Raw genomic sequence first — 23,601 nt, forward strand, 5'->3', positions numbered from 1 at the left:
TGCCCGTGACAGACTGACTCATTCAGGCACACAGCATATTACAGCCCCATGCACTTGCTCTAAACAAATGGTGCCTACATGGGATCCTTATCAATGCTGGTACCTCGGAAAGTGACTTTTGGTTTCTCTATGGGGGAGGCATGCAAGTCTCCTACTTCAGCTCTTTTGCTTCAGCAGAATTTGATGGTTTGGTGACATTCCCTCTGCATGTCATCACTTCAAAAGTATATAGGTTAGAGTACCCTATTGTCATGCAAGTTCAGCGTCTCTAGTGGTTAATATGGTAATACTTTCAAGTGCTTTGAACATGAACTGCACTGAGAGACATCTAACAGTAAACGGATATCTTAAACTGACGAGTAAAGCTCATCTCAATAAAAATCAACCATTGTAACATAGATGAAGTAGTACAGAAACTAGGGACCTTTGCTTGGATCCCCCAGAATCTTCTGAGGCAGAAAGCAAGATGGATTTGTGTAAGTTTGGAAGGATCTGGAAAGTAGGAAATCTCTGCGAAAGGGAATAGAACTGTAACTGAGGCAGTGTTATCTTGGGCTGGAGACTGACGAGAGATGCAGAAGCTCCAAGAAGTATGAACTGCCTCATTCATCTCTGGAGCCTCATGGGGATAAAATTCATATCATTTAACTATTTCACTGCTGACCATTTTAGCAGAAACATATTTGGTATAGGTTCATGGGCAGAATACCTTCACTTCCTCCTCCCCACAAACCTTTGTTTTAAAAGAAGAAAACACTTTAGCAACACATTTTAGAAATTTATTGTAAGCTATTCATGAAAACAGGCAAAAAGATAAAATATTGCAAATAAAGTCAGTTGACACAAACAAGCTCCATCATCCCACTTGCAAATGAACAAATCACTAGTAATTTGTTGAACAAACCTCCTTATTTGGATCAATGTAGTTTATTTGTCAGACTGCATAACCATCAGCTGAGTTGATATGACACCTTGGGATTGATTTTGCTCCCTTTTGAAGTCAATAGGAATTTGGCCACTAACTTCAGCAGAGCTGAAGCAGGATACTTATGGCATTATCAACCTAATGAAAGGGTTGAACCATAGCCACTCTTGCACATAATGAGATTCTGAAACAATTCTGCAACTCCAATATTAATTTACCTTGATCTAGGGATCCTAAAATCCCTGATCATGCATTTGTTACTCAGACACTACTTCCACTGAAATTCGTTGGGAGTTTTTCCTGAGTAAAGAATGTAGACTCAGGGCCTAAAAATAAGGTGTTAAATATGACCATAACCAGGCACTCTGTTTTAAGGCATACTGTATGTTTATAATGGTATTCCATCTGCAGTGTAAACAAAATTCATTTTAGATTGTGAGTTTTTGTAAATTAATAAAATTTAATTGTATAAACAACCAATTTGCTACAGATCATTGTGTGTGTTCTTTGGTTATTGGTATCTTCTGAGTGTGAGATGTATTTACACAATCAAATTGCAGTATTAAGTGCTTTTAGGTTTTTTCCTTCTCCCCTTTGAAAAATCTGAACAATTTAAAAAAAAATAAAGCAGCAGCCTAATTTCTACACAATATTAAATGTTTTAATATTTGGTTTTCCTGCCCAATTACTGTTTTTAAAATTTAAAATGAAATTTTAAAGGATTTTGCTTTATGAATAAAGTGAGGACATTTTAAACCACTTTTTTTTTTTACAACTGTTGACTGGCTTTTTGATAATGAATGAAAAATGTGATATTCATTTAAAATTAGAGAAATCTAACAATACCTACATTCAGAATCTATTTATACATGAACCCAGAAGTTTGATCGGACTTGTACCTCTAACTGGCCCAGTTTGACTAGAATTGCACTGGATTTTAGAAACCTGTCCCAGGAACTTGCAGTAGTGGATCTGCATAGGTAAGATGACACCATGGAGATGCAGTGGGCAACAAAACAGGCTGGCAGGAAGCACTACCCAACCTAAGGCAATCAGGCATCTGGCTCCAATTGGTGGAGGTACATGTGAGAAGGGGGGTTAGAAAGTGCAGACACGGGAAACCAGTGGATAACCTCTCCTCCTCTGGTCACAACCTGGAGTAGCTTTGGTGAAGAGGAAGTAACATAAGTGCAGGAAGCACTACTGTGCTTATCAGAGCTGGCTGCAGGCCTGTGCTACTGTTACTTATTTTCAGGGAAGGTTTAGGCACCAAAGCCCTCTGCAACACCCATTCAACCATAACCAAGCACCAGCATGCTGACAGCAGACCAAAAAAGGAAAGGGAGTTTCCATAACACTATATAAAAGTCAAGGTCACAAGCCAAAGCTCCATTTCCTCTTGGGCAGCTCTTTTAAGCTGCTCTGATAACAGGGACCCTGGAAAGGGAATTGTGCTGGCAGTGGCACTTGGGAGCCAGACTTCCAGCACTACCACTATTTCAGAGGACTAGCTGAGGTCTGAAATATTAAAGAAGAAATTGTAATTCCTTTCCCTGAAGATGAGGGGAGGGGGCAGGCCTCATATGCAGGCAAGTGGGGAGGCACTAGCCTAAAATTAATCAAACAATCCCCTGGCAGGTGTGGGCACAATTGCTCCCTCATTCCTGGGCAGGTACAGGAGAATTATCCTAGGATTTTTTCATTTTTGATTGTCTGATACTTAAGCAGGACCCTGTTTACGACAGCTATTTAACATATGACTCTACTGCCTTCTGTTGGCCAGGCTCCCTCCATCATTTCAAATCATCCATCTGCTCCTCCGCTCCCCTCAACAGTGGTTATCAGTATCAGCCATTCAATATCCAATGGCTACTGACGGCCACTATCCATTACTAGGCAATTTAAAAAACTGGCTTCCTCACATCCCTCATTTAACAACAGTCATTACTACTTTAAAAACAGGCAGTTAGAAGACTGAACTGCAGGAAGAAAGAAGAAAATATATCAATGCATGTAACAAAACTGCATTTAATCAAGCTATCCAGTGGAACTGTAATATCCACTAGCCAACTATTAGAGCCTATGACACCACGGATAGAGATGAGTCCCTCTTGAATACCCAACTAGTAAATCATTCTGGCACTACCCCTCTCACTAGCAGGCACTGAAAACACTTCATCTTTCTTCTCTGCAACCAATTGGCTGTGTAAGGAGCCATTGGCTGTGCTTGCTGAAAGCTGATAACCAACATCAAGATGTTAGACACACGTATCCAGGTATGCACCCCAGATAAAATTGAAATAGAAAAGATTTCCAAAGCAGGCAGAGCAAACAGTTACAGCTTTAAAATAGAGTGCTCTGTGGGGACACATCTAGTGGATGACATCTGGGCTGAACTAGCTGGATTCAAGTCCCAAAGGGTGAGCCAAACATGTCCAGCTCACAGGGCATGGCTGTTTCAAAATCTTATCTTGGGCTGCCATCATTCCACTAGGTGCAGGTCAGTCTCCTCGACTGCCATTCTCTGCAGGCCTGGCCAGGTTGCTGGCTCCTTTACATGCTGTAAGCGAGGGGACTTCTACCACCTTCCTTGGGTGATTATTTCCCAGTCTAAAGTGATCTTGGCATCAGGAAACTTTTACTAACATGAACCCTGAAGTTTTCCATTATTCCATTTCTCCTCAATACTCCTAGTTATAGCCCCTTCCACCACTTTAAACCAATCCTCACCCATCTCCATGTTTACACCTGCCACTGAGTTGTCATTTGATTAAGAAATGCATATTTAACTTTTCCATCTTTCTAAGTCCATCCCTCCAGTCCTCTACTCCCTTAGGTGGCTCATCTCTCAGCTCCTTGCAATTTAGTGTCAGCTTTCAGGTAGTGAGATGTTCATCCCAAATGTAAGTGCAGAAACTCCTGGATCTTCCCCCAGGAGTGTTCCTGTGCATGGGCATGGGCTCTTCTCTCTCCACCACCCAGAATGGGCAACCCTAGGACACAGTCCAGGGCTACTGAGCAAAATGGCAAAAAGGGTGGATCGATTCGGTGGCCTGCTCCTGGATAACTCAAGAGTTTAAAGTTGTCCTTCCCATGTTGGCGCAGGCGCTCAATTGCCATCTTGGCAAATAAAGAGCTCTTCCAATTGCGATCATCTTCTCCTACCACCAAGAGAAAATGACCTTCTGCTGCTTCTATGGGGATGAGGCAGTGGGAATTAGCTGGATCCATTGGGTCATCCAGAGCGTCAAAAATATCAAACACACCTGTCTCAGAAATGCTGATTTTGCTCATGTCAAAGCGCAGCCCAGGCAGAGTCAGCTCACCATAGTGAAGAGCAGCGACTGTATTGGAGCTACAGCCAGAGATACAGACAGCAGCCACCACCTGTGGCAGGAAAGTAATCATGGAAAATGCCAGTTCTGCCCCTTTCCCTGTCCCGATTACTCCAATCCCTGGCCCTTTCACCTGCAGATAAAAAGAGGGAGAAAGGAGTGGCGGCAAAGAGAAGCACATGCATTGATGAGACTGACATCAAATATGTTTAGAGTGGATTCTTCCAGGAACACTGTACAAAATTAAGTTCCTGTTGGAAAATTACAAATGGGAACTGTTAATGCAGACCAGGATCATAATCCTGTTTCCCCTGTTTGTGTCCGATTTTTCAGAGAACACAAAAGGTGCCAACTCAGGTAAAATATTGTGAATTCTTGCACTCTAGGGTATAACCATTCAGACCTGGCCAGCAGAAATTATTATTTCCTAGAGTACCGTGGAAATTAATGTACTATTGTTCTTCCCCCCCCCGACACACATTGCTACCAACACAGAACTGTTGATGAATCTTCGCTCCAATCCCCACATCCAAACAAATGTCTACAGGAATTTCTCATTACACTCACCTTTGGGTGACGCTGTAGAAATCTAGCTGCCTCCTCAAAGTATTCGAGGTGCAAATCCTTCATGACAGAGGGCAGGTCCTCAAAGTCAAAATAGGGCAGAGAAAGAGCAGCAAAGCCACGGGTGGCTAGGAGACTGGATCTGAACTCAATCAATCCACCTTCATCACCAAACATGTCAATCACTCCTGGAAAGGGGCCGTCCCCTACAAAAATGAGAAAAAGAACAATAATATTATCAGGCCAAGATATTAGAGGGAATATATTAAAGTACATCCTGATGCAAAATACAGTAGCACAATTAATAGAAAACTTTTTATTACCTTTCCACTGGCAAGATATTATTAGTACTAGTGATATTTCCCATTTCAGCTATATGGTACACCTGCTCAAACAAGTAAACATACTTTTTAACTGCACCCAAATGTGCTTTCCAAAGGCTTTGCCTTCTCATCCTGAAGAAGCAGCTCATATGCTATGCCAATGTGTTGTTGCAGCCAGTCTCGTTGGCCCAGATCCTCAAAAGTATTTAGGCAATCAATGGAAGTTAGGAGCTTGAATGCCTTTGTGGATCTGGGTCACAATTACTGCATAATGGTATGCATTTATTTTCTAGTCATGTTGCTAGCATCGTAGAGAGTGGATACCTGATGAGTTTAGACCAGGGGTAGGCAACCTATGGCACGTGTGCCAAAGGTGGCACACAAGCTGATTTTCAGTGGCACTCACACTGCCCGGGTCCTGGCCACTGATCCAGGGGGCTCTGCATTTTAATTTAATTTTAAATGAAGCTTCTTAAACATTTTAAAAACCTTATTTACTTTACATACAATAGTTTAGTTATAGACTTATAGAGACCATCTGAAAACATTCAAATGTATTATTGGCATACTAAACCTTAAATTAGAGTGAATAAATGAAGACTCGGCACACCACTTCTGAAAGGTTGCCGACCCCTAGTTTAGACTTTGGCCTAGGGTTTGAGAATACTGTCCCCTGGATCTGTGAGAAGCACAAGCTATCTTTGTATTTTTCTGACTGGCCATCAAATAGCATGGTTGATCCATTCAAATCCAGGTTGCTGCAATGATCTACAGTTGAGAGAGGGAACAGGTCTATTCTCATGTGAATGCATCATAACATAATGCACTGATGGAAGAAAAGACCTCTTGGCTCTTAAGGAATTTTGGAAATGGAAGCGCAGAGCAAGATTCATTAGACTACTGAACAGTGAAGCTCCATTGCTTAGAACATTTAAAATTAGACAAGCACTGAAAATATATTGTAAGGAAAAATCAGGCAGTGCAAGGGCTGGACTAGATGAGCTAGTTCTCTTTTTCATTTCCAGCATCTGTGATTCTAACAGTTCTCACTTTTCCTCAGCAATAAAGTTATTCATAAAAGCAGCAGATTGAAATGGAAATCACTGAGCAGTTTCATTGCTGCTATCAGCCCTTTGAGCAGCTGTGAAACAGACTAGTATGTCAATTTCACCCTGATACTGCTTGAAGAATGAGGACTCAAACATAAACAGCTACTGCTCTACAGATGTTTCCCCTTGAGCCTCCCCGCTATGTTTTATAGTAGTCTCTTGCTAGTAAAGTTAGTCGCCTAACAGAAGTCTAATTCATTTTAAGGTAATGTATTCTGTCCAACTCTTCTGGAATTCTCACAGTGCAAGCCATGGGTAATCACAGAAGCCTTAATAGCTTTTTTTTTTTAAGCTTCTAAGTTGTAGGTGGCTTCTAACCAAAAGGGACATTTTTTTTTAGGTTGCATGAGAGGAATGCAGCAGGATGACGGCAAATTTACATAGCTTCTGGCCCAAAATTACAGGCCAAGATTTTCATAAATGGGAGCCATAACTGAGGCTCCTGAGGCCTATATAAACGTCCTGACTTTCTGAAATGCTGAGCACAAAGCAGCTCTCTGACTCAAACATTAATTTTACTGTAACTTTAATGGGAGTTTCTGAGTGCTCAGTTCTTTTGAAAGTCAGGCCACTTAGGGAAATTGACCAGAATAGCTATTCCAGTATAGCTCCCTGTGTGGCCACTCTATTCCAGAAGAAAAGTATTTTGATTCCAAAATTATTACACTGATTTGGATACACACTAATTATTCTGGAATAAAATGACTATTATTCCATAATGGTGTCCTCACAGGGAACTGTGTCAGTCAATTTGCCTGTGTAGACAAGCCCTCATATAGGTATTTAAGTATGGAATTAGGAGCCTAAATTCAGGCATCAATTTATGAAAATCTTGGCCATGGATGTCTTTAAAGAAAGCACAGGTTGCAGATGGAATCTGCTTTGGCCCTGATAAGTGTCAGTAGACTGGGTTGTGTACCAAACTGAATGGAACACAACTCAAAACAAAATATATTTATCTCCAGTTTTATTGATAGCAGCAAAGAAACATATAGCTCTTCTTCAGTTAGAGAAAGAATTGCCAATTTACCACATACAGACTGCAGAAAATACAGGAAAAAAACAAGAATCTTAGGTCCTGATCTTGCTCAAATTTAATTCAATGGCAAAAAAAAAAAAAATCATGATTGCAATGGGCAAAATTGGGGCTTTAATGAATTATACCCTACCATTGACGACAGCAGGACAAATTGCAAGAGACGCAGACCTTTTTATAAAATGTGTATCTGACCTCCTTGCTCCATCTGGGTGCAGAAAATGAGGAATCAAAATAGAATAGTAAACCTGTACATTTGGATGTAGTTTTCAGGAGGGCTGGCAAACATTTTGCCTCTGCTTCTGTGAGCAAGTGTTAAATGCAAGATTTTTCCTATTCCATAATGGTACTAATGACAAATGTAATAAAAACAGAAGTTAAAGATGAAGTGTGTCTTGTGAAATATAACAGACTGTTCCTATTGGGAGGGAAGATGAAGGATATAGTAAAACATTTTAGATGCATTAAAAGTTTTTGTATTATACATTTTGGAAACTCTTGAAGGTCTGAGTATATGAATAAGATACTCCATTGCCACTGCTTGTGACTGAGGGTATATTATAATTCAAGCAAAAGTACTATCTAGGCTACATATGGTAGCATCACAAAACAGGAATGTTTAAAGAGACAAATTTAGTTCGAGGTTGCAGACTTGTGGCTACCACTAAGTTCAGTGGAAACCCTGTGCATGCCTGTAAAGTGGATGTGGCTCTTAGCAAAATACCCTGGTTTCAATTGATGAATCGAGCGTGCTGACTAAGGGCCTCCAAAGTCCATTCAGATCAATCTGAGTCTTTCTGCTGATTTCAATGGACCTTGGATCACCCTCTAAATTAACCAGAGATCATGATCTAGGCCTCAATCTAGCAAAATACTTCCTTTATAGTATAAAATGCATGTATTTGCTATAATCTCTTCAGATGGCCTGCATATTTATATGCATTTAATGAAGAGATAGGGCACAATCCTACTCCCGCTGGAATGCATGGGGGATTTTCCCCTGATTAGCATGGTAAAAGAAATGGGCCCATAACTATCTCCAGTTAAGAAGAAAACATGACTTCTCACTAATTCAATCACCCTCCTACAAATTTTGGGAACTCCACCACACTTTACCTTACTTCAGAGTTATGGGGAATCCCAGATGCAGATCGATCAGCTCATCACTCCATAACAACTGCCTTTCTCTTGCTCCGTTATGCATTAATAAATTGTCATCTTTTGCTTTTACCACTGTTATAATAAACATCTAAGATACACAGCAGGATTATTTATACTAATATATATCACAGGTTAGTCCTTTTCATTTTCAGCATTCATCTTATTGTGAACTTAAAAAAAATAAAAGGTAAACTATTGCTGCACGGTGTGTGTGTGAGGACATGGACTATTTTACAGTCCTGTTTTGTGCAAACAGAAATCCTGTGTGATTGTCCTCAGATAAATTATATTTTGCACTTATATCATGTCATCCAATTATTTAAATCAGCTTTTTTAAATAACCATAAAGGCTTCAGAGCAATTTCTAGACTATTTTTACATAATGAAAGGCCCAATCTTATAAACCTCTATTGAACTCTGAGTCAGGAAAAATATGCTTTCACTCTCCCACAGCCACACTAATCAGATGAGATAGTACTTTGCATAACAACACTTCGCACGTAGAAGCGCCTTTCTGTCAGTGGATGTCAAAGCCCTTTACCGAGGCGAGTGATTGTCATCATCCCACTTTACACGTAAGAAAAGGGAAGCCGCCGGAGATTCAATGCCTCAGCCCACAAAAGGCAGAGCTTCCCTTCACTCACCCGAGGGTAGGAACAAGCTGCCTCTCACGCTGCCCTCTTTCAGCCTAATCCTTCGCACACCGGGGGCAGTGAACCATCTCTCCACATTGGCCTTGGCTAGGACCTGCCCCGGGATGGTGCCAGGAGGACTGTGCCCTTGGTGGACTAACACCTCCACCTTCATGGGGGTCTTAATCTGCTTCGGCACGAGCCTCTGGTAGGGTCTCTCCATGCGGGCAGGGGAGAGGCTCCAGAACAGCCCCATGGGCTCCACCCCAGTGTAGTCCCCTCCCTGGGAGGCGTCCCTGGACAGATCCACCTCCCCGCGGCTGTCCGCCAGGTAGTGGGCGCAGGAGTCGAAGAGGCAGCCCTGCTCGTTCGCCACGAGTCCCCTCAGCGTCACTCGCTGCCCCGGGGCGAGCCCCAGCACCTTGGTCGCCACCGGCTCGTCCGCCAGCCCCGCCGCGGGCTCCACGGCCACGGTCGCTGCCCCCCTGCTGCCGGAGCGCGGCCCCGGGGGCCGGTACTGTCTGGGAGGCCGCAAGCAGGCGGCCCAGGCCCTGGCTGTGGCCACTCGCCACATGGCGGACAAGGGCAACCCCGCTCGCCGCCCCTCTCCGCGCTACCAGCCACGGGGGCCCGGAGCCGGGCACTACGCGCCAGCGCCTGCCTCGCTGCGGCCGGGCCGGGAGACCTCAAGGCGGCCTCAATCGATCGCAGAGACACAGCGCCGCCTCCGTAGCAGAGGCTCTTCCAGGGAAGCCGCTTCCTGCAGCTGGGGGCGGAGGGGGGGCGCGCCCGCGCCCAGCCCCTGGAGTGAGAAGGAGAAGACGGGGTGAAGCCGCAGCCTAGATAAGCCGCCGGACGGGGCGGGAAGATCTTCGGGGGGAGGTTAAAAACGAGAAGGGGAAAAATCGCTCCCAGCCAGGCGTCCCGAGTAACCGACCACCTCCACAGCTGCTAGGAGCTTAGGAACAGTGTTAATTTGTGCCCACGCTGAGCCCAGCCACCGCTAGGCTTGACATTTCATAGCTCTGGTACCTCCAGGCTTGCCACGTCCGAAATTAAAGAAAAAAAATGGAGACCCTGCATATATTTCATTGCAAATTAAGCACTGCTAAAGCAACCCCCCACCCCCTCAGGTCACGGCTACAAGATTATGTTGACCTAAGAGAGGTCAGTATACAGCTGCCACAGTTATTACATCATTTGTGTGTGCACAGTATTAGCTCCTTGTGTTGGCAGCATCTCGTCCTCAGCAGCAGCACTTCAATTGATTGTATTGTCAGGGTAGGGCACTGTGAGGAAGCTCCTGAAAGCCATTAACAGTATCTCTAGTGGTTATAGACCCTTCTGCTCCATCTCCCCGAGCCTGGCCCCTTATATTTCTATCTCCCCTGCTTCCATTTCCTCCCACAGATTGTGTTCTCTTCTCATCCCTCCGCATTAGAGCAACTCAGGCTGCACCTTCCTTTCCCTCTACCCAGCCAAGGCTCCAGCGGGGGGTGGGGGTGGGGGGTGTCACTGAGATCAAAGGAGCAAAACTCCCTGCTCTCTGTACTGGTGTTTAGTGCTACAGCAGGCAGGAGGAGCAATTTCAGGAAAAGTCCTGCTCAGCCTATGTAATCGTGGAATGGATCATGCTCAGTCTGGTCAGCAGGAGGAGCTGTATGGGGAAGGGGTGTGCTCATTGCAGAGAGAATCTTTAAAGATTAATACTGTCAGCCTCTAACAAACCTCTAATGAGCATGTGCAAACTTCAATTTCTAGGGGTTTATAATTTATCTAAATTGGGCAGATTTTTACAAATCAACATGATACTAAAGTGATCCACCTGCCAAATTTTGAGTCCCTGCTCCAAACCCCTGAGGCACTACAACTTCTCAATAAAGTAGTTGTAATATTTTAAACACAGGAAAACCAAAAATTTCCCTACTCTTTCTTGAAAATGGCTGACCCATTTTTGCTGAAACAAAATCAGACTGAGGCAGATGACTAGCACAGAAAATTTCAGTCCAAACAGTTTAAGTCTGGCAAAGTTACAATCAGTTGAATATAGGGCCTTATAATGGAATATGTTAGGCAACCTTAACCTGTGTCGCTGCCAGCACTTCCTATAGTACAACAGCACAAAAATCCTCAAATATGTATTTATTTAATTTTAATGATAATGAAAAAAAATCTCCATAAAACACTGAGCTGGTCTTACAGTTAATCAATTTTAGCTTGGATTTTAAAAGGCACTGGATCTTGAAACTTATCAAACCAACAAACAGTTTAGGTAAATTTAATTCAGAAGTAATAGATGATATTTCAATTCAGTTGCTTATAATTCGAGCCATGAGACTAGAATGAGAATCATATGTAATGGCTAAATCCCCCCACAGTAGGCTCTACTGTGCACTAATCCTCAACTGGTGGGGTGTGACTTGCAAGTGGGTCATGTCCCATGGGCTGAGAAAACAGAAAACCCTCTGGTCCTCTAAGGTCCAGCAGCAACCTGGGCAGTGGAGAGGAGGAACAAAAAAATTCAGCTTAAAGATTTATTCACTCAAATTCCCTTTCATACTCACTGAAAGATTCTTTTACCCAAGTAAACTTTAACTAGTAATTTTATCTGTAAAATGCCCCTTATAGCTAGATGTGTCACAGATTGCCTCTTACACATTGTTTACCACTGAGGTGTTTGTGGAAGAAGGCTTGGATTTTCTGCCAAGCATCCACTTGTGCCACAGAATGAGCTTTGGGCTCACCTCCCCAGATCACAGGGCTGCCAACCAACAGGTGCATTGAGGCTGAGCACATTGGGTAAAAGGGGGGTTCAATATAATGCCCTGCTCCAGGGTAACAGACTATCTCAGGCTTTTCCTTCCCATGAGCCTGCAAACGATTGGAGGCTTCAGTGGCAAAGAATTCACTCTTCCAGTTATGATCATCTTTGCCAACAATGAACAGGAAGTGCCCCTCAGCCTTCTCCAGTGGGATAAAGCTTTGACGGTCAGGCCCCTCTAGTGGGTTATTCAAGACATCCACAATATCTGCAATCCCAGATTTGTCAATCTTGATGCGCTTCTGATTGATGCCAAGAGGTGGAATGGTGATATCCTTGTAATGAAGCACTGCAGCCACATTGGCCACAGAGCCATTGATGGTGACCGTGGCAGTAATGCCTTTTAAGAAGGAAGCCATGGAGATACATAGGTCACCACCTTTGGAGATTCCAAGTAACCCAATTCCAGGACCTTTAACCTGAGTGGGAGAGAAAGAGAGTTCATTAGCACTGAATGGAAATTAATAATCTCACATTTCTACAGAGATCCAAATGGATTAAAGGGCTCAAACTCTGGTAACTGTATGAACTTAATAGAAATCTATTCACCCTCTAGTGAATGCTGCCACATCTGGAGTAGGGTAGAGTGACTGTTTTTACATTGCGAATTGATGGTATTACAGATAACTCCTAGGAGAAAAGCCACTTACTGAATCAGCAATAATCTTTCCTGTAGTAGCCTAGATTTTCCTTTAATTCTTCCATCCATGTATTAGCTCAGTCCAACTCTGCATAGTTTATGAGATCACAGCTTGAGGAATGGCTTCGACCTCACTTCTAATTATAACTCACCGAGGGGGTCCCTTGCATTTTAGCTGGGTTTGAGCTTACTCTCAACAACAAAAAAACAAAACCTTGCAAACAGATATACACATTTTAAAACAGCTGTATTCTAGGTTGTTTTCAGATCTAGTGTGTTAGGGGAAGAGGAGGACATCTGTACTGAATATTAATTCCCAGATAGAAACTATGATAAACTGGTGTTAAGATTGAGTATGTATTGGTATTTTAAAGAAAAAGCATTTCAGCAATGCTGTTGTACCCACTGGACATGTGTGTTATACTTCCTCCACTGTGCCTAAGGGAAAGAGGATGCAAGTTGTTTACAACTCCCAGCTATGGAACCTGGCTCTTTTGCTCACTCAGTAGATAGATTTGTGCTTAGAACTCTGGAGGTCTCCAGTTGAATCCTGGTGTCAAGTAAGATGGCTTGTTGTCACACTAATTACCTCACACCAAGTATTTCAAGCCCAGGAAATTCAGAATTAGTGTTCTACTTAAAGAAATCCAAACATATTAAGATATAGTAAAACACAGTTAAGGCACCCAAACAACTTTAACTCCAGCCTATATTGATGCAATACAATAACCATACAATTATAATTAGTGTACAATTGAGTTTGCAGCCCCAGATGAGAGTAAACCAATTTTTAAAGATTCTGTACATTCAATTTGTCCTCCTTCATACTGGTCGTTGGTAGAAGCCACCCATGACCGGTTCTAGGGGTAGGTAAGAGGGGCAGTTGCCCTAGGCACCTTCTTCCAGGGGACGCTGGCACAGATTGGCTTTTTTTCCCTCCACTCCAATTGGTTGGCCGTTTTTGCTTTGCTGATTGGTTGGCCTTCCCTCCCGCCCCCTCCTTTCTCAGCTGCTTAGGAGAATGCTGTCCAGGGTGGAAAACAATGTGAAAGCAGCTTGGCTTCACTCTCACTGGGAAAATGAGAGAGGGCAGCTATTTTGAAAGAGGCCAGTTCTTCATGCAATTCTATGTAGAACATCATTATTATTTTACTGCCGTTGAAGGAGAAATGTTCAGTTAATAATAATGCTAAAAATTAACATTAATCCCGAGGATGTTTCTTCCACTGTAGCTGATGCACAAAATTTCAGTGAGTTTTAACTATTCAGAAAGTTTGAAGAGTCCACATTATTCTATTAAGATAACTGGTCATAGAAAAAGAATTCTTAAAAGGGCCCATTTTAATTATTTTTTTATCTCAAACTACTTACAATGTACTTGTAAAGAAAGAAATTTATAAGAATTTACTCAAAGAATAAGTGCTGTAATTTTGGGAAGGATACACTGTAATCTTCAAATACTGGTAGTTGAATCCCTGCTTTTAGTGCAAAATACTCAACCATAACTATGGAACTGTGACTGGTGCTTCCAGTGTACTTTCCTATATAGTTTCCCATTTATAAATGCAAATTCATTACAGTAAAAAACAACATGATTTTGGAGATAGATGAAATCCTTTACAAATATTTTAACCGGGTTGGCTAATTCCATAATGATTCCAGAGTGCTCATCAAGTGTAAGACACTCAAATGAACATTTAACTAAAGACTGTGCTATAGTTTACTAAGATTACTCTCCTTCACCACCTGTTTCACCACTAGCTGCAACTCCACTGGCTTCAAAGAACTGGAAGTAGGGGTAAAATTATGCAGGGCCATCAAAGGATGAAGGGCATGGAACTTTAACATGATATAAAATATAATGGGGGAGGGAGGCACTGACAGCCTTCAAAGAGGGTGGGGCATCCTGTGCTCAGTATGGTGGGAGAGAAAGGGGATTTTACCAATAGACTTTTGGGTAGATTAGAGTGGATCTAGTGGTTGTGGCTATTATAAATTGTACAAAGACAAGGCCTCAAAATATCCATCACCAGGTACTGGAAACAAATGCAGTCCCAGAATACAAAATTTTAACATTTAGTAGTGACCATAACATCTTCTTAAACTAAGAGGCAATAACATGGTATTTGTGGACTTCCTTGAGCTGTGGATCACAGAAGCTTGCCATGCATAAAAATACTCTGTCATGGCCAATCTACAGAAAAAATAAAACAACCCCCGCTCTTGAAAGCTCGAGAATCTCCGGCAACAGCCCTCAAAACGAAAACAGACACAACTTCAGTAGAATTTGATAATAATGTGTATGTGGGGTGTCAGTAAGACACCACCCAGGAAATGGTACCAGCTAAAATGCAAAGCTCAAATGGACCAGTCATAGAAGATTACCAATACAAGTTGTTTACAATGGACTTTGATAGAGATGAGATTTTAAGCACAGCAGCTGTGTATCAAATATTGCTTTACAACAGCCTTATGATGAGAGATCCCTGTATCATGGGAACACCCATGAATAAACTGACCTGTGAGTGTTGCAACATATAGTTCACAGCTTCCTCAAAATACTCTAGATGGAATTCCTTCATATCTTTGGGGAGATCTTCATAGCTATAGTAAGCCAGAGCCAGTGTGGCAAAGCCATGATTGGCCAGCAGGCTTGCCCTATATTCAGGAAGTCCCCCTCCAGTACCATATATGTCAATGATTCCAGGAAAGGGACCATCTTCTGTAGGAGACCAAATAAAGGGATGCAATTAGCTCAAAATTCTTCCTTTACATTCCAAATTTCAAACCATTTGGACCTACCTTACTCTAAAATGATTTTTAAGAAAAACTACAAGATTAAGGTTCACTAGGCTCTCCATAAACTACTAAATACTTCAGAGATTAGAATAGAAAACCTACTATGCCATGTGCCAGTCTGGATAATAATACATATTCTTGCAATTACTGAAGAAACCAAGGATTATTTGACAAGCCATTATTGTTTGCAATTTCCCCTACATATCTATCTTATGATTTAGGTACCAGAAATCTTTATTATTCAACAAAATTTAACAAAGAGAAAAAAAATTCAACCGCATCACAGACACAAGTCTCCAATTCCTTTAAACCTTCATCAGTCTCTCAGTTTGACTCCACCTTGCCCCATCCTTAGAGAAGGCCTTAGAAACAGGTGGTTCTTGCAATGGGTCCTGCAGATAATCAAATCTAAGATCTAGTGCACCAAGGCAGAAGACAAGTTTCAGAGTCTTGGACTTCACTGAGAACATGTTGTTACCTTCCTTTTATAATCAGGTGGTGAGTGTTAGCTGGAGTCCCTCATGTGTTATTAAATATTAACTTTTATCATTTTTGTATGTTAAACACTCTTAATTCTATTACATGCCTTTTTATTCTGTGTATCTATTTATAGCCCTACATATATTTATAAATGAATGAATGTCCAGAGACAATAGCCCTCAAACAACTAAAAGTGTCTACAGAAGTATGTTATAAACAAAACTGGATGATTGATAAGGGATATTTGTTATTGCACATGTTTTCTGTAATGGATTAAATAAGGATACATTGAAAGACATTTATAAACTCAGTAAGAACTGCTGGTTGTCACAGCTCTCAGTAATAATGACCAAATTAGAATTCCCTTTGGCTTATCGATCCAGTAACCTAAAGATACCATAAAAGAAATCCCATAAGTAATTAGGTACAATGAAAATGTCAAAACAGAACACATAGTGCAATTAATCATGGGAAAGTATTTTCCCTCCAAAAAGGAGTTTCTTTTCTTCTCTTCACCATCTTTGGGGTGATAAAGTATGTCTTCCTGTATTCTGTGTAGTACTGTACTAATCTCTGATTGTTAATCTTTGATTAAATAATTCTATTTGAGCCTATTTGACAATTTCAAATTATTAAATTCAAAGTCACAACACATTCCTGCAGTGGCCATGGTACAACATGGGAAGAGTTGGTATCTTATATACTCCGTATCCAAACCATTAAGTACAGCCCTACACAGAAAGACCTGTATTCAGAAAATTTTGATGTTAGATAAATTTCTGGATATCACTGGTGAGGTCTGCATGTGAAAGAAAAGGATGCAGTCTTCTCGTCAAGTATAAATGATTAAAAAGTGGACTTGACTAACATTGATCCCTTAGGCACATTAAGAGCAACTGTAGGCTTCAGAAAGGCCCCAAAGTTAAGAATCTGAGAAATAAAGAGTTAACATACCCCACTAGTCAAGGCTGCTAATATAATTTCTGGCACTGTCTTGGCTTGATTGAGTTTCAGTCCATCCCTCATCTTTGCCAGAGTCTATGTTAATCATGGCCTAAGATACTTCACCAAACTAACAAGTCAAAAAGAGATGTAAACACACCTCTACCTTGATATAACGCCATCCTCGGGAGCCAAAAAATCTTATCACGTTATAGGTGACGCCACATTATATTGAACTTGCCTTGATCCACCGGAGTGTGCAGTCGTTCCCCCCCGGAACACTGCTTTACCGCGTTATATCCAAATTCATGTTATATCGGGTCGCGTTATATCGAGGTAGAGGTGTATATAGAAAACTAGTTATTGAAGACATAGCTCAACCATCTTTATCGCCCCTACTTCCTCGCTAACCTCCCAAACAGCTCCATTGTTTAGTTCATTATCCTTCTTGCTCGAGTCCCCCTCCCCGCATGTGACAGCCCTCAAGCATATGAGCAATTTTCCCTTTCGGAACTTGGCTTGCAGAGAGTAAGGAACGCAGCCTGAGAATCATTACAAAAGTCTGCAAATGTATTGACAGTTTGTGATCAAAAGCATTCAGGTTAACTGACAGATTTAAGAGATTCAGCATAGACACCTTTAGGAGCCAAGCCAACCCCATAATGGCTGTTTCATACTATGTCCAGGTCAGAAAAGTCAGTTAGGCCTGGATCCACAAAGGGCCTTAGGTGTTGCAATCCCTATCTTTTAGTACTTTGAAAAGTTACTGAAATCCACAAAGCTTGAGTTAGGTGCCTAGACTCAATGAATAGGAGAGACAGGAACCTTAGAAAGTAATCTTCAAAAGCCAGCACACAAGGAGGGAAGCCATATAAGTTAGCCAATGGGAGATGTGACAAGAGGTGTGTGTCCTAAGTACAACCCCTCTCAGGGAATTAGGTGCCTATGTCCACTAGCCCTCCACAGCTGGGAACCCCTTTCTTGGAGTTAGGCCATGCTGGTGCCTAACCTCTTTCTTGCAAGCAGTTTGGATGCTTGCCTACTTCCACTCAAAATGGCACAGGGGAGGAGGAGAAGGTGGACTCCCTTGTAACTGTTAGCCCAGTGGTTATTATACTCATCAGGACGTGGGACAACCTGGTTCAATTCCTCTCTCTGCTTGTCGAGGTGAAGGGACTGGAGCAGGAGTTTTATCTCATCTCCGGGGAGTGCCCTAACCATTGGACTATAGAATGATTCTCTCTCTGGACCAATTAATATTTAAAGGCTTTGACAAGAGAGACTAAGACCAACCTGCATCAGAATATCCCATAGTTCAGCAGTCCCCAAACTTTTGAGGGTCATGCCCCACCTTACTCCTGTCCGTGCTCCCGCAGAAGCTGGGGCCAGGAGCAGGGCCATGGCTCGGAGTAGGTGGGGGAGGATGGACCCGGACAGGGTTAAGGGGGCTGAAGCTGCAGCTGGGGATGGGAGCCAGGGACACAGCTGGGTGGCGCTCCCTCCCCGCCCTCTGGGGGCTAGCCCAGACCCCACCAGACTGTTCTCCACACACCCCTAGGGACCTTGGGTGGGTTTTGGGGTGTGAGGGCCCTCTTTCTCTCTCCACCCCTCCTGTCCCCTGCTGGGACATCCTGCCTGGCTGGGGCAGCCCTCCTTGGTGCCCGCCCTTCAGACGTTACAGTCACAAGTAAAGGTAAATGTCCCACACTTTGAAGACCTCTGCCATAGTCAGTGGTTAGGACACTCAGAGAGATGACAGATCCCCATTCAAATCCCTTATCAGACAGAAGGGTGAACTGAACCAGGGTCTCCGACATCTTAGGTGAGAACCCACAGGATAAAGGTGACCACTACTGCTGTCGCCACCACCACCTCTCTTCCCCGTTGTTTTGTGTAGAGTTAGCCATGCTCACGGTATGGAGTGAGTGAAGTTATGAAGGTGTTTGGAGGACTGCATCCTTGGCTCAACCTCATTGGTCCTTAGATACTATAGTGATGGGTGTGTCCCCTAGGTTAGGGGCTCCAGTGGGCCACAGGGCAGTTACTGTGCTACTCTCTGAGAGCCCTGGGGTGTATGAAGATTTATTTTGGAAGCTGAAAACTCCTGTGTGTGTGGTGTTTATATTGATGTGGAATGGAAGACTGAGATCTAGTGGAGTGACATTATATGAGGCTTTGCGGGAGCGAGGCGGGAGCTCTGCTTCTGGATGCGGGAGGGGGGCTGCACTTTAACGCGAAGCCCGTTTTGGAATGGTTCTGGGCCAGTCGCTTTTGGCGCGGGGCAGGGTTGTGTGTAACATTCAGCAGCAGGGACTCAGTCTGGAAATGAGGCGGGAAATCCCGACGCCCTGTGGAACGCGCGACTCAGCCGGCTGAGGGGCCGCGCCCTGCCCGGCTGCCGGTGGAAGCCCCGAGGAGGGAGGCGTAGGGGCAGTAGCCGGTTACTCACCAGGGGGCAGGAAGAGTGTGGCCCGGATCCTCCCCTCTCGCACCAGGATCCTCCTCACCCCGTCCCGCAGGAAGCCCCGCTCGTGGGCACCCCTGGCCAGCAGCCGGCTGGGGAGGGGCCCGTGGCCCTCGAACACCTCCAGCTCCAGGCAGAAGGGGCTCTGCACATCCCGCTTCACCAGCCGCCGGAAGGGTTTCTGCGGCTGAAGGGACCAGAGCAGCCCCATGGGCTCCAGGCCGGAGAAGCTGCCTCCCGGCAGCGCCGGGGAGCTGGTGAGGTCCAGCACCCCGCTGCTCTCTGCCTGGTAGCGGGCGCAGGACTGGAAGAGCTCGCCCGCCTCGTCCTGCAGAGACAGGCGGAGAGTGACCGCCTGTTGCGGGCACAGCCCCTGCACCGCGATGGCCAGCGGCTCATCGAACAGGCTGCGTTGGGCGGGCGAGAACTGAACACTGGGCGCCATGGAGGAGGCGGCGGCGGCTCCTAGTGCCCGGGCTGGGCTGCGCCTGAGCAAGCGGTGGCGGGATTGGAGCAGCAGCGTCTGCGCCCACAACGTACCAGCCCCGCGGAGCCTGCCCCGGGCGGCTAATGCCATCGTGCGGGTTCAGGCCGCCCCGCCCATCGCGCGGGGGAACTGACGCGCCGACCACCTTCCGCCCAGGGGGTGCGCTTGGGTGAGTGCTGGGGAGGCGGGGACTGGCTCTAGTGTAGCACTGGCGGCCCCTCCTCCTTCCTCTCTACGCTGCGAAAGAGCCAGTAGGAAGGAGGAGTTGTGTTGGTCACTCACAACGGGATCTTTCTTTTACAACTGGGCCCCCTGCCACCCTTGGCTCTGAAACCTGTTGTTTATTTCTCTTCCGGTTGTTGTAGTACCATGTCATTCTGATCTGTTCTGAGTTACATTGCATTATTTTCTTTCTTTCCTTTTACCAAATGTGTCAAAAGTTTTGTTTTAAAGTGTGTTATAGTATTAAAAATGAATTAACATAAGTAGTTTAAACACTGAATTAAATGTGTCCTTTGAAAAGGTCTTTATATAATGTAGTAAGGCTTTGGCTACACTCGAGAGTTACAGCGCAATAAAGCCACCCACAACGCTGTACCTCACTCCCCATATACACTGGCAAGGTATGTACAGCGCTGCTGGTATTCCACCTCCCCCAGAGGAATAACAGCTGTTGCGTAGTGGCTGAGACACTGCTGCTTCAGTGTAAATGGGGAGTAACATTATTATGCACTCTCAGCACCCCAAAAACCCACTGTCTTTCCCATGCTCCCAGTCACACTCCACACACCCCCCCTTTTGAAAAGCACTTTGCAGCCACTTGAATGCTGGGATAGCTGCCCATAATGCTCCCAGTGCAGCTGCAAATGTGGCCACGACAGTGTGCTGTCAGCTGACAGTGTGGACAGACTGCAATGCTTTCCCTACTCAGCTGTGCGAAGACAGGTTTAACTCACAGCACTGTACAGCTGCAAGTGTAGCCATACCCTAAGTAACTACACCTCATTGTTTCTTGCCCCTCTGACACATTCCAAATTGTGAGCGCTTCCTAGGGAAAGATCAATAGAGGTAATTTCTCCTGAGAGTCCGTCTGCATTTGTGGTTATGGAGATACTGAAAAAGTGTCAGGACATTTTGAAAATTGTTTTGAATTTGATTGGTGCAGGGAAGGAGAGGAAGAGGGGCAGGAAAGCACGCTGTGGGAAGAAGCGAGGGATGGGGGAGCTTGGCTGCTGGCAGGACCAAGCTTCTGCCTCCTGCCCCTGCAGGAAAGAGCGGTGGGGCTGAGTGGGGCCGGGACCCCGGCAGGTGGCAGGTAGCAGCGTGCCATTAAAAATCTTTGGCACGCGTGCTGCAGGTTGCCAACCCCTGAACTATATATTATATAGATATACACACAGTATACGTTTTAAACAAACAATTTAATACTGTTCACAGCTATGATGATTGTGAAGCTTGGTTGAGGTGGTGAAGTTAGAGGGTGGAAGAGGGAGGGATATTTCCCAGGACTGCCTTGCTGCTAAATGATGAATTAGCACACATTGTTGTTAATGTAGCCTCTCATCAAGGCAGCACGAACAGGAGGGAGGTGAGATAGCATAGCAGACAGAGACAGACATATACCTTGTGTATGGGAGAGAGAGAGAGGCACACTACCCCTTTATGTAAGCTGAACCACTCTTAAGTGCATTGTCTTTTTAAGGGGATCAGGAAGTTGAGACAGCAGCTGCTGCCCAAAGCTGTCTCTGTCTCTCTCCGTCAGTGTCCCCTCCCTGCTCTATAAAGAGAAGGGGTAAGCGGAGTGCAGGAGCAGGGGGGAGGGGGACACCCTGACATTAGCCCTCCCCCCCTCCTTCCCCTCCTGCACAGCAAGCAGGAGTCTCTGAAGCAGCTCCAAGGCAGAGTGCAGGAGCAGCACATAGCAGTGGGGGGAGGGACAGCTGAACTGCCCATTGATAGCCTGCTGGGCGGCTGCAGCAAAGGGAATTTAGGGGAGCAGGGAGCTGATAGGGAGGCTGCCGGTCCACCCTGGTTCCAAGCCCCCACCAGCTAGCTGCAATGGGCTGCTCTTCCTGCAAGCAGTGGACAAAACAGGCGGCTGCCAAATGACATTAGAAGGGAGCATTGCACAACTTTAAACGAGCATGTTCCCAATTGATCAGCAACGTAACAACAAAACAGCGTTAACCAGGATGACTTTAAGTGAGGAGTTACTGTATTGCTGAAAAGGAGATATTTGCTAATCTTTGTAAACAAAGGCTAGGTCTACACTAGCACTTTTGTTGGTAAAACCTTTTTCAGTCAGGGTGTGAAATGAGTTTCACTGACAGAAGCACCAGTATGGACAGCGCTATGTAGGTGGAAGACGCTCTGTCACCGACATGCTGCAGCTGCTCGTTGGGGGTGGTTTAATTATGCTGATGGGAGTGCTCTCTCCCGTCGGCATACGGAAGACCTTACAGCGGTGCAGCTGCAGTGGTACAGCTGTAAGGTCTCTAGTGTAGACATAGCCAAAGAAATAGTGGATCTAATTTTAACATGAAGATTCTTGATATTCTTTAACTTGTCTGTCTCAAGGTGGATCCTTGAATGGCTTCCTTTAAGTAACTGAATTTAAATATCATCTTTGTTTCAAAAGACTCAGTTAAGATCACTCACCTTTGCTCATTAATTAACTATTTAGGTTATCCGTGAGATACCAAACAAGACTCACCTACCATTAAATGAAATGCCTTTCTGCATCTATGAACTATTTTAGTTATTTGTGATAAAGAAGGACTTATTACTCATTTTGGAAATAATATACTTTGGTCTTAATTTATCTAGGGAGGAGCAGCTCTAACAAAGGTGGGCTCACTGTCAAAAGGTGTAATCTCTGTTAAAAGGTCTCCACAGAGAGATTTACGAAAGAGGTTGTAACCAAAGTAACCATTGTTTGTTGTTTTTATTTTCTTTTTGTTCTTTAACAAGAAAATAGTTAATTATTGAGATCCTTTTGCTTGTTCATAATTGTGGTGTCCCCTAAGACATAGTATGTGACTAAAACAGAGTACTTTACCTCCCTAAATGGACATTGAGAGGTAATTATTAAGATTTGGCCAACCATTTTTTGTCTCTTTAGATTATAATTTTTTTAGGAATAAAATTACTTGGCTCAACAATTTAAACCACCTCTTTCTACCCCACAAACTCTACTGACGTTAGGTGTAGCATGAGACTCTTTCAAAATATGTAAACATTTTCAAATCTTTTTCTGTGGGGATGTGTTAACACTGTAGAAATGAACATTATCCCAAGATAAATTATTGATTTGATATGGTGCCACTGAATATCTCTGGATGTATTCTTAAGAAGATAGAAAAAACATTCTCAGAATTCCTATGTGTAAAGAAGGAAGCTGAATGACATTGAAGAAGTTGAAATTCTTTTTTCATTTGGGGTGTGTGATTCTTCTTCGCTACGTCTTTATCATTGCTGTCAATCTGCGACTTTGGCAACTAAACATAATCGAGGTGTAAACAATGTCTGAGAGAAGGTTCTTGGATTTTAAACTGGTCAAAAGTATTCTGAGTTCTCCAAAAGCAAAAGGGATCCTAACTCTAAGGCCTGGTCTACACTAGACTTTTTTTCGAATTGTTGGCGCTCTGGACAGCAGTCCGAGCTGGATTCTCTGGCCAGCCACACAACAGCAGAGGAGTCCGGCAATCCCAGACTAGAAAGAGGTCCCCAGCATGGACTGACCGGGAAGTCCAGTGATCCTGACAGCCAGGATCTCTTCATCACCCTCAGAGGAAACATTTATTTTTAAGAAACAGGGATTTATATAAAAAAAGAAATACTATATAAACATTTTTTAATATGAAACTAAACAACAAGCAGGTCT

The 23,601-nt window shown here is 44.0% G+C and overlaps 2 protein-coding genes across 3 annotated transcripts; both read right to left on the bottom strand.

Annotated features, from left to right (window-relative positions):
• Nucleotides 1-765: 765 nt before the first annotated feature.
• Nucleotides 766-10,640, bottom strand: LOC120404305 (acyl-coenzyme A thioesterase 5-like). Its single transcript, XM_039536578.1, has 3 exons — nucleotides 9,098-10,640; nucleotides 4,828-5,030; nucleotides 766-4,393 (listed from the first exon to the last, which is right to left on the bottom strand). The coding sequence occupies exons 1-3, from the start codon at nucleotides 9,657-9,659 to the stop codon at nucleotides 3,818-3,820; spliced, it is 1,341 nt and encodes a 446-aa protein (XP_039392512.1). The 5' UTR covers nucleotides 9,660-10,640; the 3' UTR covers nucleotides 766-3,817.
• A 582-nt stretch (nucleotides 10,641-11,222) lies between these two features.
• On the bottom strand, nucleotides 11,223-19,947 carry LOC120404304 (acyl-coenzyme A thioesterase 1-like). Of its 2 annotated transcripts, XM_039536577.1 has the most exons (4): nucleotides 19,217-19,947; nucleotides 15,066-15,268; nucleotides 11,830-12,325; nucleotides 11,348-11,576 (listed from the first exon to the last, which is right to left on the bottom strand). In XM_039536577.1, the coding sequence occupies exons 1-4, from the start codon at nucleotides 19,806-19,808 to the stop codon at nucleotides 11,470-11,472; spliced, it is 1,398 nt and encodes a 465-aa protein (XP_039392511.1). In that variant the 5' UTR covers nucleotides 19,809-19,947; the 3' UTR covers nucleotides 11,348-11,469. The 2 variants fall into 2 exon arrangements, with proteins under 2 accessions (XP_039392510.1, XP_039392511.1); XM_039536576.1 differs by having other exon boundaries at nucleotides 11,223-12,325; nucleotides 19,217-19,943.
• Between the last annotated feature and the right edge of the window lie 3,654 nt (nucleotides 19,948-23,601).

Source organism: Mauremys reevesii, linkage group 4 (genome assembly GCF_016161935.1).
Source record: "Mauremys reevesii isolate NIE-2019 linkage group 4, ASM1616193v1, whole genome shotgun sequence".
Classification (NCBI taxonomy): domain Eukaryota; kingdom Metazoa; phylum Chordata; order Testudines; family Geoemydidae; genus Mauremys; species Mauremys reevesii.

Coding starts and splice junctions, on each gene's coding strand:
- LOC120404305 (XM_039536578.1), bottom strand. CDS start 9,659: ATGTGGCGAGTGGCCACAGCCAGGGCCTGGGCCGCCTGCTTGCGGCCT. Junction 5,031..9,097: donor CAGCTTGTTCCTACCCTCGG/GTGAGTGAAGGG, acceptor TCATTTTTGTAG/GGGACGGCCCCTTTCCAGGA. Junction 4,394..4,827: donor TTCTACAGCGTCACCCAAAG/GTGAGTGTAATG, acceptor TTTTATCTGCAG/GTGAAAGGGCCAGGGATTGG.
- LOC120404304 (XM_039536576.1), bottom strand. CDS start 19,808: ATGGCATTAGCCGCCCGGGGCAGGCTCCGCGGGGCTGGTACGTTGTGG. Junction 15,269..19,216: donor CACACTCTTCCTGCCCCCTG/GTGAGTAACCGG, acceptor GGTCTCCTACAG/AAGATGGTCCCTTTCCTGGA. Junction 12,326..15,065: donor ATATGTTGCAACACTCACAG/GTCAGTTTATTC, acceptor TCTCCCACTCAG/GTTAAAGGTCCTGGAATTGG.